Source organism: Salvia miltiorrhiza, chromosome 4, assembly GCF_028751815.1.
Source record: "Salvia miltiorrhiza cultivar Shanhuang (shh) chromosome 4, IMPLAD_Smil_shh, whole genome shotgun sequence".
Classification (NCBI taxonomy): domain Eukaryota; kingdom Viridiplantae; phylum Streptophyta; class Magnoliopsida; order Lamiales; family Lamiaceae; genus Salvia; species Salvia miltiorrhiza.
The window spans coordinates 50,507,616-50,526,841 of NC_080390.1; the positions used below are offsets into that span (position 1 = coordinate 50,507,616).

The 19,226-nt window shown below is 35.4% G+C and overlaps 3 protein-coding genes across 3 annotated transcripts; 1 reads left to right on the forward strand and 2 right to left on the reverse strand.

The window, feature by feature from the left end:
• The first annotated feature begins 2,539 nt into the window (after nt 1–2,539).
• Nucleotides 2,540–3,317, forward strand: LOC131020315 (uncharacterized). Its single transcript, XM_057949053.1, has 3 exons — nt 2,540–2,678; nt 2,776–2,849; nt 2,944–3,317. Exons 1-3 carry the CDS (start codon nt 2,591–2,593, stop codon nt 3,121–3,123), a joined length of 342 nt encoding a protein of 113 aa, XP_057805036.1. The 5' UTR covers nt 2,540–2,590; the 3' UTR covers nt 3,124–3,317.
• A 495-nt stretch (nt 3,318–3,812) lies between these two features.
• On the reverse strand, nt 3,813–7,338 carry LOC131020291 (rhamnogalacturonan I rhamnosyltransferase 1-like). Its single transcript, XM_057949016.1, has 8 exons — nt 6,295–7,338; nt 5,964–6,031; nt 5,757–5,845; nt 5,503–5,668; nt 5,119–5,408; nt 4,832–5,036; nt 4,579–4,736; nt 3,813–4,279 (listed from the first exon to the last, which is right to left on the reverse strand). Exons 1-8 carry the CDS (start codon nt 6,551–6,553, stop codon nt 4,024–4,026), a joined length of 1,491 nt encoding a protein of 496 aa, XP_057804999.1. The 5' UTR covers nt 6,554–7,338; the 3' UTR covers nt 3,813–4,023.
• A 3,990-nt stretch (nt 7,339–11,328) lies between these two features.
• LOC131020303 (uncharacterized) lies at nt 11,329–16,655 on the reverse strand. Its single transcript, XM_057949031.1, has 6 exons — nt 16,163–16,655; nt 15,036–15,136; nt 14,313–14,410; nt 13,242–13,453; nt 12,408–12,456; nt 11,329–11,566 (listed from the first exon to the last, which is right to left on the reverse strand). The coding sequence occupies exons 1-5, from the start codon at nt 16,494–16,496 to the stop codon at nt 12,422–12,424; spliced, it is 780 nt and encodes a 259-aa protein (XP_057805014.1). The 5' UTR covers nt 16,497–16,655; the 3' UTR covers nt 11,329–11,566; nt 12,408–12,421.
• Nucleotides 16,656–19,226: the final 2,571 nt, after the last annotated feature.

Consider the following 19,226-nt stretch of genomic DNA (forward strand, 5'->3'; position numbering starts at 1 on the left):
AAACGACGACGTTTAATGTTATGACTTAAACACAGTCGTTCAATTCGTCAAAAAATTAAGCCTACGTGGACTTCCGATTGCCATGTCAGCATAAGTTTGGGGGAAAATTAATTTTATGAGAAAATTGATAATCGGTATCAAGTTCATGGATTTTAACACGAGATTTTAGGTCAGGGGAAAAATGAGAATCGCGCTAAATTTCATGGATTTTGACGCTATTTGCACTATTTTTTTTAGGATGCGTTTATTGATTTTAATTTTTTTATTAAAAAATAATGAATAAAAAAATATGATAAAAAATTATTATTATTATTTATGGACGAAAAGAAGAGAATATTATTTTGAAGTGGCAAACTAATTCAAACGGAAGTTAGAGTCGTTAGCAGGAGAATCACAACTGAGTTGATTTTGGAAATTTGAGAATTTAATTAACCCGACAACTTTTTGGTGAGAATTTAATAAGGTAATTATACTAAGGTATTTTCTGTTAAAAATTATATGGATCTAAAAAAGGTCATTTTGACTAAAAGAATATGGAACCTATTTACGTCAAGCTGTACATGACAAAGCATAAGCCAAGAATATAAACTTGGAATTTATCATATTTTAAGGCAATTGAAATTAATTAACATATAGCACAAGATCAAGTATATATGCATCATTTCATATGCCAACAATCATGGTCGTTCGCCTCCACCGCTACCATTCTTTCTTGTCTTATCCTTTTCCACGTTGTATCCAAAGTTTCGATCGAGTCTCACGTTACATTCAATAATTATCCTCATATATATTTTTACATAGTTACAATTACAAAAGTGTTAAAATCTATATTTTTGGTAATATTATTTTAAATCCATGTGTTAAATCGAAATAATTATTTCAATATTTATTGAAAATTCTCCATAAAATTTGTTAGAGACTCCGACAATGTTCGGTTGAATGTTGATAACATTCGTGTTTTCAATGTTGGGTTGAATGTTGATAACATTCATGGGCTTCAACCAACATTACGAAGTCTGCTTTGACTCCATACTTTAACTCTCCGTTGGTAATTGTATACAATTAATATTTTCCTTCCTTTTATGTTTTGTTATTCTTTGGTTGTGGAATAAATATTTTATGTTAGTTGACCATGTTTTTAATAAGTGGAAAGGTGGTTTATCATGGTTCAAAGTAGTGGGATGTTAGTTCCTATTTTTCAGGACCCATGATCTCTTCAACCAACATTCCAGACTGGTCGACTGGCAGTTTTCGGAGGTGGATTGCAGCGGTTATAAGAAGCTTCTGGAAGTGGGAAGTGGAGAGGAAACTAACCACGACATGAACGTCTATAAAAGCAACAAGAAGCCTCATTCATCCTTACGTTTTGGGAGTGCATTTTCACTGACCTAACATTTGCTCACAACCAACTTGTCACTTTGTCTTGCTGCAAACATGACACCAGTTCTTCAAACCTTACTTTGACGGAGGAGTTTTAGGCAGCCAATCTGTAAAGACTCACTCTGTATTGACGAGAGGTCAAGGGTAAGGGTTGAAGATCGAGGACATTGGAGCATAGCAGATTGCTTTGCTCGAGTAACATTTGTTATTCGACTGTTTTGGGTTTCTATGTTGATTCAACACTTTAGTGTAGATTCTAGATAGGTAGATTTATCTTAGGCAGCCAATCTGTAAAGATAGATTACTAGAGAGATCTGAATTTGTACTTTGTATTGTTGATGATCATAGTGATTTTAGCCATGAAGTACTTGCGGATTATATTTATATAATTCATGAAAAAGTATTCCTGTGTGTTTTTAAAATACCGCTAGATGTTGGTTTCAATGTTATTAACATTCTTATCAACATTACTCTTACAAATTATACAGTGTTACTTGTGGTAATTTGAGGCAGTAAACTCTTTCAAAATCGTACTTGATAGTATACTAATTAATCTTAATTTGATGAATATACAAATTGTGAAATATTCCGTACACGGCATGGAAGTTATCGATAAAATAGAAATGAATATTATGAATGCTTGCATACACACATAAAAGATATATAATATGTATATGAAAACATTCAACACCGAAATAACAATAATATATGAAACAAACAATTTGAAGCTTGAACACCATTGAATTGTACAGAGGAATACTATATTATATCAGATTCCGGTAAACGCATTTGGATTTGGAATCGGTGTAAGTGAAGTGCCACTCAAATTAGAGTAAATATTTAAAGAAAACAATTAATCCACATTTAAAAATAGTAACTTTTCCTCGTTGCATGCATGGCGGCAGACAGGCGCAAAACACAGTCTCTTTTTCCTATAACACTAATTTCGAACCAACCCACAAAATTCACTCCCTCTTTTCTTAACTCCTAACTTTGAACATCAATTTCGAGTTCCCCAATGTATAAACTCACCCTTATATTTATTAAAAAATTGATTAAAAGAATCAAGCTTTGACCTGATTGATTTTGAGACTGCCGTCGACTTTCAAAACTTCATACTATATACAGTATATATATATTACCCAACAGCCTCCTCTTTATTTTGCATGCAACGAAATAAGTTGAGGCAAATTTTTGGAGAAAAATAATAATGAAGTTTAACCTGCAGATTGTAACCTTGCTTTTCATAATATTTCTTGCTATGCAGGAAAATTCTTTTTCAGTACTTGCTCGTCCAGGTAAATTCATTTTTTTTCTTTCTATCTCAATTGATTAATTCATCTGAAATTGGATAGCTTTCTTTGATACTGACTTTTGTTTTGTATAAATTTGCAGTGAAGAAAGTAAGTCATGTATTAACAACAAAGAAAGAGATGGCAGACAGTAGTGATTGCTTCAGTTTACCAAAGGTAATTAACTTTTAATTTTATTTTATTTTAACACACTTACTCCAAAAATCAGATTTTGGAGCGACAAATTAATAAGAAAGATTTTGATGCGCAGGAAATTGTTGCAGTTGAAAGATTTGCAAGAAAATTGACAGCTGAAGTGGCAAAGAAGGCGGTTTCCCATTCTCTTGGAAACAGAAAAGGTGAAGAAGAAGAAGAAGAAGAAGACATTTCAACAATGGCTTTCAGCTCGGATTATCATCCGCCAAAGCCCCATCCTCCCAAGAACAACTGATCTAGAGAGAGAAAGAGAGAGGTAGAGTGAGAGAGCAATTTTCCCCCTGCTCTTGATCTACCTCTCTCAAAACTAAAGCATATATAAATTATATATATGGATTATATATAGTATACAGTATTGTATTGTTGTATGTATGAGATCATATCAAGAATCAAATAGTTTCTATTCAGAATTATTTGTTTGTTTGTTTTTTTTTGTGTGTGTTTTAAAACTTATGTCTTTTTTCCTTCTTTTTTTGTTGCATATAAATTAATCAATTTGCAAATGATTAGTAGTATAAATTTTCAGACATATATACCGATTGACTTTTAAATTAATGAGTGGCGCCACCTATATATTTGTAGGGTAAGATCAAAGTTCCAGGTCCCTCACTTTAATTATTCTCCACTGCACATAATTCATTGTTATATATATTTGTATTTCTCTAGGGATCTTTTCCATATATATATATGCTCATTTCGATTGAATACTTAACAATCAATGCCAATGGGAGTATAAATATTTGATTTTTTATTTGCGCCCATATAAAATGAATCAAATGATGGCCTCTTCTTATACACAAACCTTGCTCCTAGCTGGTGGTTGTTTAATTTCAGTATCTCTAATACATTAATTGTGTAACCTTCACTAAACAATAAAATAGCTCAAATATGAGGGGTGAAAAGATGAGACCTTTAGTGGCAATATTGCAGCAAAAACATGATCTATATTTGAATGTGTGTTACAAGGCAGAGTGAATTGAATTCTGTACAAGAATGGTATTTATTGATGTGTATAGAAACAAATGTGAAGCATCCACACCTCTTGAGCTTTGTTGATAACAATGGCTACTCTCTACTTGTATGACACCACTCCATGGATTTGTCAATCAAATACTTACAACAACAACAACAACACTCACACACTATTTACTGCTTCCTCATGATCTGATGATGTTTGTAAACACTCCCAAGGGTTGGCATAGAAGTAATCCTCCTCTTTAGGCCGATCCGGTATCACCGATCTCTTGCTCGGCTTTCCCATCCGATCAGCATGAGCGGCCTTCACCGCTCTAGAGAACTCATCCCAGTTTAGTGATCCGGAGCTGTAACGGTCTATTAGGTCGACTAGTAGCCTCCTGTCCACGAGGATTGTTTTCTTGTATCCAAGATATCTGCAAACAAAGTTAAACTCTCTCAAATCTGCTCAAAATCTGGACTCAGTCTCATATCCAATAATGTGTTTGGATTTGGAACATGATCAGACCCACCAAACCGTCTTACACAAGACTCCCTCCTTTCATCCAGCATATAACAGAAACCAAATCACTCTAAATGAATCGACAATTAGGGTTCACCAATCCCTAATCAGGGTAGATTAATCACAATTAACATTTAATTAGGACGGATGCACCAAAATGTCTCTCTATGAATTTGGGACCATTATAGATTGCTGTTGGTAGCTAGTTAGTACCTGCGATGCCCTTCAACAACTTTAGCCATGTTGCCATCGTATGTAGGAACGAAGATATCGCTCTCCAATGAGACAAGATAATCCAATGCAGCCATTTGAGATGAGTGGTTTTGGAAGAACATAAGGTCCGAAGGCTCCAACAGCGTCTCCTTCCTAGCCTGTCGCGACATAGCCAGACAAACCGATGAATAACAAACACACGGTACCCCTGAAAGACTAAAAAACTACACATAGCTATCCATAATAGACTCACAAGATTTGGATACGAGGATAAGAGTGTTGACAATCTCCGTTTACCGCCATATATTTCCCCAGCAGCAATGTAAATCTGGATGGTAGGATCAATGTCCAATGCCCTCAATACGAGTGCAGTTTCCTCGGGTGTCAATGGACACAACCCCTCTTTTCTTTTGAAATCGGAATCTATGACTTTCTCTTTCCACCAAGGGTAGGCGTATCTATGAATAACAGATATTTAACAACGAGTTTAGTAGTTAACACACTGTCCGCAGACTGCAAAATAAAGTGAAAGGAGCTCACCTCATGCTCGTTAGCTCTTCCACCTCCTCGGAGTTGCACCCTTGAGTACAACCAGAGAAGGCTAGCATATCCATCTCGTATCTGAGATGAAGCACTAAGAAAGGGCCATTTTGCCTCAGTATTTTGATGACTTTTCTGCCAAGTTCTTCTATTTGTGGTGTAAATCTTAAGGCACTAAAGTTAACTCGGCAGCGCAGCCTCTGAATCTCCAAGGGCTGACCGTTGTTTGCTAGACGAGCATCTGTCCTATTCAAATGGACAACTTTGTATCTCTGAATGAGAGGAAGAACCTGCATGCACCAAACGGGGTAGAGATATCACTAAAACTCGCAATCAAATTGCAGAATTAGTCAAACAAAGCAACAAATGAACAAATCTGATGACCTGATTGTGGTAGTATGAGATATCAGACCAACTAATCGGGGGCATTGTATGAATAATTCCGAGCTCCACTCTGCTCTTGACACGTGGAGGTAGCTCCTTGAGTATCCGAACTTCATCTCTCAGTGAAGTAATGAAATGATCGACATCAAATATGTCTTGAAATTCACTGCAAACATGCATAAACCATGATGATTTAGGTAGGTGAAAATATGCCCTAAAATTTCAACATCTCGGTGTCGGTAGTGAGGGTAGACCTCGGATCATTCCAAAACGAAGTCTTATCAAGTTCAGGAACTATCAACGTAACATTCAAAGATCTTGCAATAGTAACCATGTCACATATCTGCATCCAGACAAACAAGGCTAGTCAATCAACTGATTTCCGATAGACAAACTAAGCAGTCTGTTTGTTAAAATATGTTTCACATAATGCAAGTTTCATCAATGGAAAAGCAACTCACTGCTGCCCTCATTTGATTAAGCCCTCCATTGCACGAAACCATTAAGTAACCGTTGTTTTTATAGACCCCTGAATTGAAAACACACGATTCAGAGTTGAGCACAATCATCCATAGATTAGGTGACTAATTCTACAACTGCAAGTTTCAATACAGCACATAAATGCCTAATCAAGAGTGAAGAAGATCGCCAAACAAAGTACTCATGCTAGAACACAAACTCAACAACTGAGAATCAAAGCATAACATCAACAAACATCAAACATCTTTAAGTTCATCTCCTCTAATCTACCACCACACAAGTTAATATGAGCATAAGGGAGTAAAGGCTCACTCTTGGGTGGAGGAGTTGTAACAGGGAGGCGGCTCAAGGCGAGGGCAGCAGTATCGGGTTCGTGCAAGAAGCAAGAGGGCCAGCCTTTCAAGACGCGAGGCCCCCAAGTTTCGCTCAATGCCGTCAACTGAACTACACAAGTCCACAACAAAATCGTGGTGGTTGCTCTGATCATCCATAGCTTCACTCTCGACCGTGACACCAACCCAGTATTCCTCAGCCTCTCCCCTCCAAACGCCGCCGTTTTGTGCCCCATCATTCCCCGCCTTCTCCTCTTCCTATCACTCTCCTCACAGCCCTATATTCTGCGCATCTCAACCACCCCATAAAAGTCCCTCAGCCCCACCTGCACTGCCGCTTCAAGATCGGATATTTTCCCCAAATAAGGCGGAAATCATGCAATCGAGCTGATATGGATTTGATAACACAACTAAATTACCGAATCTAATGGACCAGATTCTTCTTCAGATTGAACCTCCGATTCTCCCCCAAAACACAAATTCAAAAAAATTCGTTATACGACGAGCACATTGCGATTCAATGAAAAAAAAGATTCGATCTTTGGCGATCCTAGATCAACAAAAGTAAAGCAACCAATGTCTTAGGGAAGACAAGTGTGTGAGATCCGTCGTGATTCGACGGCGGCGGATACAATGTAAGAATCTAGAAAATTAGACGAGAGAGAAAGAGAGTGGGTTCGCGAGAAGGTGAGCTAGTGCGTGTGAATGGTGCAGAATGTCGGTGAGGAATTCATCGGAGGGCATGGATCATCCATTCACTCGCAATTCTCGCATTGTCCAAGAAATATTATCCGAGAAATACGCACATTATACACACATACGAATTTGTACGGAGGTGTGTGAGTGATGATGCTATGCTAGCCGAGCTGAGGTCCCCATTCCATTTGTATACATCCATTTATTACATCCGCTCCGGTGGCAGTGAATTGCATCTTCTTCCTACATTTTAAGCTGTAATTTTTGCTATTCATAAATATTGTGTAAATGGTAAATGCTGGTTTGCACTCAAAATATTGTATATGCAGGATTATTTTATTTTGTACTGCATATTGTGGAATTATTATTTATGGGTACAAAAACTACCGTGAGAACATCCTTACTGTAAAGGCTAAAGCATACTCTAGTATTTTATTTTCAAAAAGAGTGTTAATTATTACTTAAAAAATTAATGCAGTAATTTTTCCTCCAACTAAAAAGTGTTAATTGTATAGAAATAGTGACAATATTAAATCTATCACATAGTGTGTGTTGTCCTAGCAAATACCTATCTAATTAAATAGAGCATTTAACAATTTTTTTTTTAAACCAGCGTTTAACAAATCTAAACCTAATAATTCTACACTTGTGAATATATGTTGGATCGTCTAATAAACATAATGTAAATTGGTGAAATAATTCTGTCCAAGTTCTGTGGATTGTTCGTTCCACAAGCTGATCTTCTGTGCGCATTTATGTTATATTTAATTAATTTAATTGATTCTAAATAAAACTTAATAAATTTTAATTATTTTTATCATAGAGAGAGCAAGTTTTTGTCTTGATTCAATGAATTTTGAGTTTCTAACTTTAACAAATAAATACGTAGATGTATTTGAAGTTCGATTTATTTTTATTTTTTTCTTAATTTTTATTGGGAGAAACTTTGCAGAAATTAATGTTCTTTTTAAGCAATTGATGATACGTATCACAGTCTCGTTAAAGTAAATTTGTGGATATTTATAAGATCAAAAGATTTTTTTTTTCCTGAAATACTACATCAAAAGATTTATATAGAAAGTAGCCGATGGATTCACATAATATTAAGGAGATGTGCTGATATCTAAATGAAAGTTTGCTCTCGTTTGGCTCACTCGATATCAAGAGGATCTAGATAATACCAATATACGTAGTAGTTGCGGCAAAATAAACTTTAACAATTAATTATTACTTGCTTAAGTTTAAACATGTGTAGTTCAAATTCTTGTGGGGCTATGCGAAGAACAAATAAGAACATAAAAATTAGAGTTGTCGTTTGTGTGAAATGAAGAGGACCACTATAGACTAATAGTGACAAAATGCAATATAAATGGGGTCTATCATTCGTGACCAATAATAACACTAATACAACGTTGCTCCAATAGTGGCTCAATGTAGTAATCTTAAGTTTTAAATATCGTGTTTTCCTATGTTAGGCAAAATAATTAGTATACTTTGTCTTTTTATTATTTATCAATAATAACTATTGTTTCTTTTCTGAAGCATTTATCAAAGATTATTCATTAGCTCTAGTTAGATTATTTTATGCATTGAAATTATTAGAAAGAAAAGAAAAATAGATCTTTTGCATTGAAGTTATTAAAAGGAAAAGAAAAATAGATAAAGATCTGAATTCATATAATAATATATTGATAAAATTACAAATTTGGAAAATAGTCATAATTTTTTTTGAGGTGTCTACAAAAAATAGTCATATTCTGTTTATGAATACTACCTCACAATATATTCATATATTAATTTATTTATATATTTTTTTAATTTACAATATGGTGATTCCTTTTTTTCATTCATAAAAAAATTAATTGACATTATTAATATTATCTTTAAGTTGAAATTATTTCTTCACTCACCATATACATAATCATTTTTATTAAAAATGGTGCAACTTGCTTCTAAAACTATTTTAAAACTAGGACAAAGGAAGTATATTTATTGAATATGTGTATAAATTAAGATTTTAAATCTGGAGTCGTCTCGTGTATATTGATTCGTATAAGAGGAGGATATCGTATTCGTAGATGTATTTTTGTGTGGGCCTGGCCACGTGTGATGATTGTAATTAGAAAATAATTGATGGCGACGAGACAAAAGGCGGGCGAGATGGACCCCACTTCTCTGACATGTCGAAGATCGGGCCGTCCAAGACGGTCGTCCCAGATGATGCCGACGGCCTCTCCCTCTCATTCCATTTCCCTAATTGGATTTTAATTCAGTGGACCTCATTAATTCACGCTAATAGGTGGAGTATTTTTTAGTGCCCAAGTTGTGCTCCATTTTCAATTTCCAATCTTTATTATGGTACCATTTCTTCACAATAACGATCAAACTAGTTCGAAATAGAAGCAATAAAAATAACACACACGAAGCTACTAGTTACTTATTACTTATTAGATAATTAGTTACTATTTACAAATAAATTATAAATTTTCCACAAATATATAATACTCATTTTGTTTCATTATTTATGACTCATATTCTTTTTTCGGATCATCCCACGTAGTATGACTCATTTCCTTATTGGGCCATAAAATTAGGAGATTAACCTAACATTGTAGTCCACCATAAAAATACCTAATCTAAACCCTAATCTTCATTCTTTCTCGTCTCTCTTTACTCTCGACCCCTCGCTCCCTACCTACTGCCCTCTTATGTGATCTGCGAAGCCCTACTTCTCTTTCCTCTCTCTGCTGGTGTGAGAATAATCTAAATCCTATACTCTCATCATTTTTCTTTTGTTTTGTTGTCGTGATGAGTCTGAAATATGGTTAAAAAGAGTATTTGAACGATGAATGAATTCTCGATTCAGAGGACTTTCACTCCATTGATTCCTTGTCGTTGAATGTGTTCTTTTCCTTCTCTATATCAGAGCATGAATCTACACAGAAGGATGAGGGCTGGAGCCCCCCTCCCCCTTCTATTTAGATTAAGAAAATGCTACTCCCTCCATCTCGCGAATCTTGAGTCATTTCTTTTCGGCACGTAAGTTAAGAAAATAGTATTTAGTGTGTTAAGTGTGGTAGGTGAAAAAGTTAAAAGGTGAATAAAGGGAAATTTTTTTGCCAAAAAATGAAATGACTCAAGATTCGTGGGACGGAAGGAGTATTTTGTTAGTTTAATATTTTGTTTATAGATGAGTAATGAATGATCAAATATGAAATGAAGGTTTGAACTTTAAAAAAAGTTAAATCTTAAAAAATAACCTAAACTTTAACTTCATAGTAACTTTTATGTCAAAATTAATAAATATCCCAAATATAGCATATACATATATCCTGAAGCAGTGGACGAGATGAGTAGGAAATATCACAAATATAACATATACATATCTTCGAAGCAGTGGACGAGATGTTTTTCATGCATAAATTTGCACATAGAAATACACAAAAATGCATGCATTTTTTGCATGGTTCAAACTAGGGGAGAAGGGGTGGATGGATCAATTTTTTATTTACTTTTTTATTTTTAGAAGCTGACATGCATTTCATACATAACTTTGCACACAAAAATATATCTGTACAAACACAAATATGCTTAACATTGCATGCATTTTATGCATGGTTCAGACGGAAGAAGAGGTGAGGATGGTGTCAGCGGCAAGAAATACCTGACCAGTCACAAAATACAATATGTATTTTTGTGTGCAAATTTATGTATGAAAACATGCCAGCTTAAAAAAATAATCCAAAAGATGATCATTTTTTCAAAAAATATTTAAAATTTTTATTCCGACTTTAACCATAAGCGTATTTTGCCTTGAAAATCCTCTGACACGTGTCATGTTTTTGGTGTACTACATGAATAAAAATGTATTATCCAAAATTAATACTCCCTCCGTCCTATGTGAGACCTTTTTTTTTGGACACGAAAATTAAGAAAAGTGTATTTTGTTTGTAGGTGAAAAAGTAAAAATGTGTTTAAAGGGTAAAATTTTTATCAAAAAAGGAAAAAATCTCACTTACAGTGGAACGCCTTAAATAGAAAGAGTCTCAGATACAGTGGGACGGAATGAATACTATATATTCCATCTAGTACCGTACCAATGATTTGGATAATACGCCCCAGGTTTTTTTTCTAAAAGCGTGGAAACCCCAAAACACAAGTAGTATGATTGATTCTCAATTTCTCATAATATAATAAATAAAAGAATATGTCAAAAAAAATTGGGTACTACATACATATTACTAACACAAAATTTGAAGAATCAATTCCGATGTCAATAGTTCAGAATATTGTATGAAACGAAAGAAAAAACAAAGAATTGAAAGCAAAATGCTTCTATATCCAACATAATCCCATCATCCACACACCCTTTGACTAAAACGAAGAGAGAAAGAAAAAACAGATTATCGATATAACAAGAGAAGACAGAATTTACGATTGCTAATTGGATTGTTCTATAGCTAATTTGCAGCACCTGAGGCCTAGTTTTTCATAACATCAACATTGATCGCCATCGTTATCACCTGCTTGGCTTTTGGCTGTCTTTTCTCGTTTTCCTGTGAGATTAGGTAACTCATCGTCAACAGAATGAATCTACCAACAAGGTGAGCTAAGGATCACCATTCAAGAAAATCATAGAGTTACTCCGATGATCTATAATTTTAACGAGTCCAATCATCTTATGTATCAATTGTTTTAAGGGTCATTGGCGCTTAAATACGCCAACTTTGGGGGTAGTTTGGTTTTGCACATGAACTTTGAAAGGTGCAAAAAATACATGAACTTTAATGTTGCAGCAATTTTATCACAAATTTAAATATTAGATATTCAAACTCTATAAAAATCTTACGATTTATAGGTTTAGAGATGTCTTATACGATATCTTTTAGAGATGTACTATATAAAATCATTTTTTTTAAAGTCCGATGAATACACATCGATATTTCGACTTGCCACGTCGCTTTAATTTGAGCAAAAATTGAATTTGTGACATCGTATGAGACATCTCTAAAAGATATCGTATAAGACATCTCTAAACCTGTAAATCGTAAGATTTTTATGGAGTTCGAATGTCTAATATTTGAATTTGTGATAAAATTGCTACAACATTAAAGTTCATGTATTTTTTACACCTTTTAAAGTTCATATGCAAAACCAAACTACCCCCAAAGTTGGTGTATTTAGGTTCTAATAACCCTTGTTTTAATAATTCCCAACAATTTTAGACATCGACAGAATCAACTTATAGAAGAGGATACATAATTTACAGAATTTGCAGCAGTAGCAGTTCCTTATCAACATTGAAGGCTCATCGAGGAAAAAAAGAATATTTTGGTGTCGAGTAGAACATAAAATGTGATACGGAAACAAGCCACAATAATGCTACATATCACTTACCAAGCTATATCCCGTCAAAAATCATCCTCAAAGCCATTGTCTCCATCATCTGATGATAAACAGTGCAAGTAATTAGCAAGCCACCATGGAGCACAGTGTGAAAGCATGAGTTCAGACCAATTCAAAAACGAGATTCGATGGAAGTGAGAATTGAGAAGACCTAACCAAGTTCATCTTGGTTTACATTATAAACCTCACAAAAACAAAAGCCTTTGAGAATGACATCCCTGAAGTTTGACCTCTGCTTATTGCTAGAAAACCAAGTATGACGTGTGGTGAGTCTGGTGACAACATGAATATCTCATGCCGAGTTTTTCTAGTGCTTAGGGATAGCAGAGCAGAATTTCATTTCCGAATTTCGAACTGAATCGGCTTCCGTTACACTGATATTTAGATGACTTCATGTCATTACTTTTTGAGAATAATAGAACCGAACAGAACGACAATTTGTACTTGTGAAATGATTCAAAAAGCATTCTAAGCAGACTAGAAGCTAGTGTTTTAATTTATTTGACATGCAACAATGGGAATGAGTACAGCAACTAGTGGAGCCTGGAACTAAAAGGACCTACAATATTGTTGTGAAGTTACATGTGCACAATAAATGGGAACATTTTTCTTCGATGGCTTTTTATTTGATGCATACAAGGAGACATTTTAACCGAATTAGAATAAACAAAGTTTGACAAGAATGTGCTAACTCGAAAGGGAAGTTACAAAATAGGGAGGAAAAATGAAGAGCAAAGGATAGTGAAAGCATTCAAGTGCCTGTCCTAAGAACAAATAAAGAAAACAAAGCAGATAAAACAATTTCACAGTGATTCATTAATTTACCTGGACCATCATCACCATCCTCAAGATCTCCAAGAAGAAATGCATCTAAATCTTGCTCAGAAGCTTTTTTCTCCGTATTATTGCTTTTGGGTTTTGTAATCTCATCTGCGGTTTTCGAAGATGTTTCACCTGATGAAACTTCCTTCACTTCAGTATCTTCCACCTTTTCAGCAGTTTTAATCTTTACATCATCCGTGTAGCGTTGTTCATATCTGCCATAGAGTTGTACATTAGAAGTACTCAAGTCAAAAACCACTAAAAAAGCCACACGGCAATCATATGTGAAGGCACACAGAGAGGGAACATATTTTTGTGCATCGGCAGACATAGAGATTGTTTTTGTTTCACATTGTGGCGGAGAGAGAGAGATATTTGGTATTTTTTTGTTTGGCACATATCAGTTTAGCTTTGCACTTTAAATTTTATCACTTAGGCTACAATATAATTGTGCACTTTCATATTTATTAGTATTCATGAATGTTTATACAACAGTTTTTCCTATGCTTTGAATAACACAGCCCAATTCTGTATCAAAACTTGCTTGCATCCATTGGATGGAATATCCATCCATATTTCATTTAGAAGGTTAAAACAATCATCTAGTATAGATACAAAGTTTTGTCCAAGGGAAAAAATACTTCTAATGGAGAGTTTTCATCTACATTAGTTGAGTAAGCAAGCTTCAAATAATCTTTATTTAAAAAAGAAGCAATACTGCAAGAGTGCAGAGTTCCCCATTTCCTAATTCCTATGACATGAAACAAAGTCAACTCATACTATATCATATTTATCAGAAAAAGATGAAAGGAGAAAGATTTAAAATTTCTAGTTAGCTGTTTCACCATAAGTTTTGTACTGAATGAAATGGGTTCAGTGTGATAAGGAAATCAGAAAAATAACCAGTTTCTCAAAATTCAAGCAAGAACTTAACGAACAGTATGATAATATCGATTCAACAAGAATAGTTTGAAGATAACACAAGAGACGAAGAAAATGATCTTAATATAAACAACAACATAAGAGATTCACCTAAAAATCCAAATGAACCTCTCTGCAGAGATAAATACTTACGGAGCAACATGGCTGTTAACTAGAATGAAGTAGATTCTCCAGAATTTCCTTTCTTTCATCACACGTGGGCACAGCTGATACCTTAGCTTTGAAACTTCCTGAAAATGGTTAAAGAATACTAAGTTCTTATTTACTATTGAGGACTTTAAAGATATTGAAAACTCGTCCACAATGAATGCGAAGCCCCTAATATTGGATCACACGCTCTATCTCCTCTCACTCCAGGGTTGTTTGCATGGGTATATATGGGAGATATTTTCAATCCTACCATACTACCTCAAAATTAGTAAAACAAATGTGATGGAACAACAACATCTATCTAATATGATATATAGCATTATTTTCCACAGTAAATGTACAAACTAACTAGCTTATAGATGATTTCATTGATTATCCAAGTTGTGTTTAGCATCATAAGTAGGATTAGCTGACACCACTACTGTGGCACCATCAAAGCTTCCAGAAAGTTAAAACTAACAAACCACATTACCAATAAATAAATGGTAATGTTATGCCATCGATGAAACTTAAAAGGAAAATATAATGGGGATGAGTGTGATCTTCTGAGAAGCAGAAAGACCTACTCTGATATCTTAGAGTCCTAAGCCCAGTTTGCATTAATCTGGTATCATCATGCTAAATCTTGATATCTTACAATAAAAAATATCATCAGATCCTCGATACCACCACTGTTTAAGTCAATATTCACATTCACATTCTAACCTTCACAGTTAATAGAACAAGCTTTGCATGCTTTTCTTGCCACTCTGTGAGATCCTGCCGGATATTTGAAACCGTAGGAACATCAGACACCTCTGAGTCATCTGTAAACCAGAAAAGCTGGTTAACATTATGTTTTGCATCAAAACATGAAATACATGAAACAAAATTTGAAGGTAATTTTATGTTCAGGGATCAACCAACTCAAAAGTAACTATGTCCTGATAATAATAGTATTGCATCAACAGAATACTTGCATAAAACACCTGTTCATTATATTTTAAGAGGATCTTAGTAATAACTTTGCACAAGAAATGGAACAGCATAATCAGGCAAAGGCAATGCCAAGATTGCATAAACTTGTGTGATTCTGCCTAATCCTAATGCTGGAGAGTAAGGCACCTTTTATTCTTTTTCTATCTTTAGTTCCCCTCTGTTTTCTTGGTTCCAAAATTTGGCCGGCGCTACTGTGGTGGCCTCTGTTGACATGTCATAGATGGCCTATGAAACCATAATCTGAGGATGACATTGCTTTTTTTATTGTTCACTAACCTAATTTCTAGGTCCAGAAATGAGAAGAAAATCTCCTGATTGTTTACCATGATTTACATGCATTAGTTAGTGATTTAATGCCTAAATCTGGATGGTAAATTAAGATAAATAAGCTTACTTTCACCTTGTCTTGCTTTTCCAAACAGAAACCGTGAGAGTGACCACTGACCATCAACTGAGTACTAAAATTCTCATGCAACGAGCTAGCCTGATAAATCTCTTCAGAGTGCCATAGTGTTTCTGACATTTCAGCTTCCTCTTATAAGCAAGATCAAATCCTAAGCATCCATCACAAAGAGGATGTCCTGTCCCAAAAAGGCCCAACCTACTCCATAGATCCTAAAAAAAAACTAACCGTAACTCTAATACCTACATAACTGATGAGCCGATAAATGTCCTGGAAAGAAGCTACTAATTGTTCCACTGCCTCAGTTCACTAATCCAAACAGAATTCATCAAAAACAGTTGACTAAAGAGGCAGGCAGATCGAGCAGCAGCGTGATAAATTAAAGCGTGAAATGATATATCAACCAACAGCTTTGATCGAAAACAAGTAGTAGTACATTAGAGTCCAACACCTTGAAGCGGGAAATCCTGGAATGTATTCATGGTGATTTCCTTGACAAACTCCCTCAACTCATCAGTAACCCCATACTTGTCGAGATCGGCAGCGTCAATGCCGGGCTTGGAAGCGGTGGAGTCGACGAGACTGGTAATGGCAGCGGCGGCGGGCGGAATCTGAGCGGTGATCTGATCAGCGCGCTTGAGAGCCTCGGCGGCGAGCTCCTTGGAGCGCTTGGAGGCCTCGGAGACGACGTCAGAGAGGTTGGTGGCGGCGATGGTCTGCCTGAGCTCCTGCGATTTCTTGGCCGCTTCCTCGGCGAAGGTGCGAGCTCTGTTCCAGATGTCCATGGACGATCGGGATTGCGGAAAACGAGAGTGGACTTAGTAGAATTTACTGCTGCGGAAATTGGAATTTGGATTAGATTGTTTGCTACGTATTGCGACCAAGTATTTTACCCACTTTTATTTTTGGCTAAATATTCAAAATAACTCCTTTCTTACAATCAAAATTCAAAAATATCACATACTATCAATAATTTTATATTTTTAGTTTTTATTTTAATACCCCTGCTTCTATTTTTCACTAAGAATAGTCAGTTATCAATGATTTAATGAACTTCGATTGATGTGGCATTTAGGAAATTCAAATTTATTTCAATATTTTAAAATGAAAAAAAAAATATTTCTTTTTTAAAATTACAATTCAAAAAAATTGTGCGGTTTTCTCCATCTCTCAACCCCTTCTCGCCGGCTCAAAATTTGAATTTCCATGTAAATATGTCATCTCGATCAAAATTCATTTATCGACAACACAACACAATTTAACTGGCATAATCACTTTTCTCCTTCAATTTATAGGTTGAAAGTTCGAGTCATCAAAAAAATTTTATTATTATTGATGAATAAACAAATTTTAATGTTATTTTTCAGTAGAGAATCAATAATAATTTTCCCATTTTTCTATATAATGAGTCGAACTCCCAACCTATTTTGTTGTTAGGCTAATAATAAAATGTTAACCATTATACATCAATAAGGGCACTATTCTATCAAAAAATGAAAAATAAGGGTATTATTATACATAATTCAAGTGAAATAATATATATATATATATATATCGAACAAGCTTTTTAAACCCGTTCTTTCTTTTCCTTTATTTTTCTAACCTAGCCCGATCTTAAATCTAGGTACTTTGAGTCAAGACAAATTTTGTCAATTTTACTCGCTATTATTTTTTATTCTACCACTACCTATACATATTTTTAGTATGAAAAGATAAAATTATCCTTGTGAAAAAAAACTTAAGCTCATGAAAGTTGCTCAATTTCCCCCCTTAGTTTAAGGATTCTTAGAATTTAATTATTTTCTTTAGTATTTAATAAAGATGGTATTAGGATCCACTAATATTTATTATAAAGTAAGCCCAAATACCCACAAACCAAGCCCAATAAAGTTGATAAAAGCACATTCAGAAGAAAATTCAAAAAATTCACCAGAGTTTAATGCCATCAGAATTGAAGAAGATAGAGGTTTCCTCAGAGTTGAAGTCAATACAAAAAGAGGACAAAGAATGAGAAAATAGAGAATGCAAGCAAAGGCCAAGCATAGTAAACAACTAGTCAGATCTGTTGTGTTGTCTTGGCGTAAGCCAGATTTGAAAACAAAGAGAGAATAATCGACGAAGAAGATAACGAGAAGAACGCTGAGAGAACTTGGTGCTAACCAGCAACACTGATCCTTAGAGTTCAGAGCTGATGAAAAAGAAAAAAATATATTTTTTACATGACATTACGTGGCACTCAATCGTCGTCGTCCCTTTCTATTTCCGATCTCGGGAGGACGAGGGTCTCGTAACCATTTCTGCAAGTGGTCTCGTAACCACCCCTGATACAAGGCGGCTACTGAATATTAGTTGTTGGTTGACGTGACACCCGAAGATTCAAAGAGATGAAACTACCCATTGACCTCGAGAAGAACACAGCTGAAAAGACAAAAATGCCCCTCCATATTCAAATCTGAAATGACTAAAATACCTCTTACTTGTAATAGTCTATAAATAACATGAAAATATTTCATTGTAAAACATGTATTCAATATTGTGATAAAATTGGTCCCCTAGTTGGCTAGGGCTTTCGTTCTCTAGTTTTGCTAGGGTTTCTCTGTCCTCCTTGTGAGTTTGGCGTCTAGGTTTTCCTATTTCCGGTCAGCGATTGAGTCGCTTTCACGCCGGCGACTCAGTCGCCTCTGTGTGTCTCCTTTTCTTTGACCTCTCTTTTGTGTTTGCTTTAAGTTTTGTGAGGTTGTTCTGTTTCTGGTGTTTCTGGGGCTGACTGGTTTTCTCCTCTTCTCTTTCTGTGTATTTCTCTCTGTGTGTGCAGGTTCTATGGAACGAGGTGGATCATCGAGGGGTTATGAAGGGGATCTCGGGATTGAAGGGCAAACTGATCGCGAAGCAGCAGTGGTTGATATTTCAGCGGTGGATGAAGGGGCGACCATTCAGAGAAGCAATCCTTCCTATTGCTTGGTTGGAAAATTAATTGCGTTGAGATCCCCAAATGCCTTCCATCTGCTCGAGATTATGAGAAAATCGTGGAAGACAAAGTTTGAATTTGAGGCGCGGGAATGGAGGAAAAATTTGTTCTTGTTTACATTTGTGACTGAGGAAGATCGGAAGTGGGTTTTACGCCGACAACCTTGGCACTTTGATGGGAATTTATTTGCAATAGCAGGGCTGGATGGTTCGATGCAGCCGTCGAGTATTCGCCTTGATCGGGGCAGCTTTTGGGTCCGTGTTTATGATCTTCCAATGAAATGTATGAACAAAGATATTCTCAACCATATAGCTGCTCAGATTGGCAAGGTGGAGGAAATCGATTTGGAGGCCAACTATGAAGGATGTTTTGCAAGGTTCAAGGTGAATTTTGATATAACAGAGCCCCTCATGAGAGGTCTCACCATTGCTATTGGAGGGCAGAGGATATGGGCACCTATTAAGTATGAAAACTTGCCCACATTCTGCTATCGATGTGGAATTATTGGGCATTTCACTAGAACGTGTGACAAGGAATCTGAGGAAGA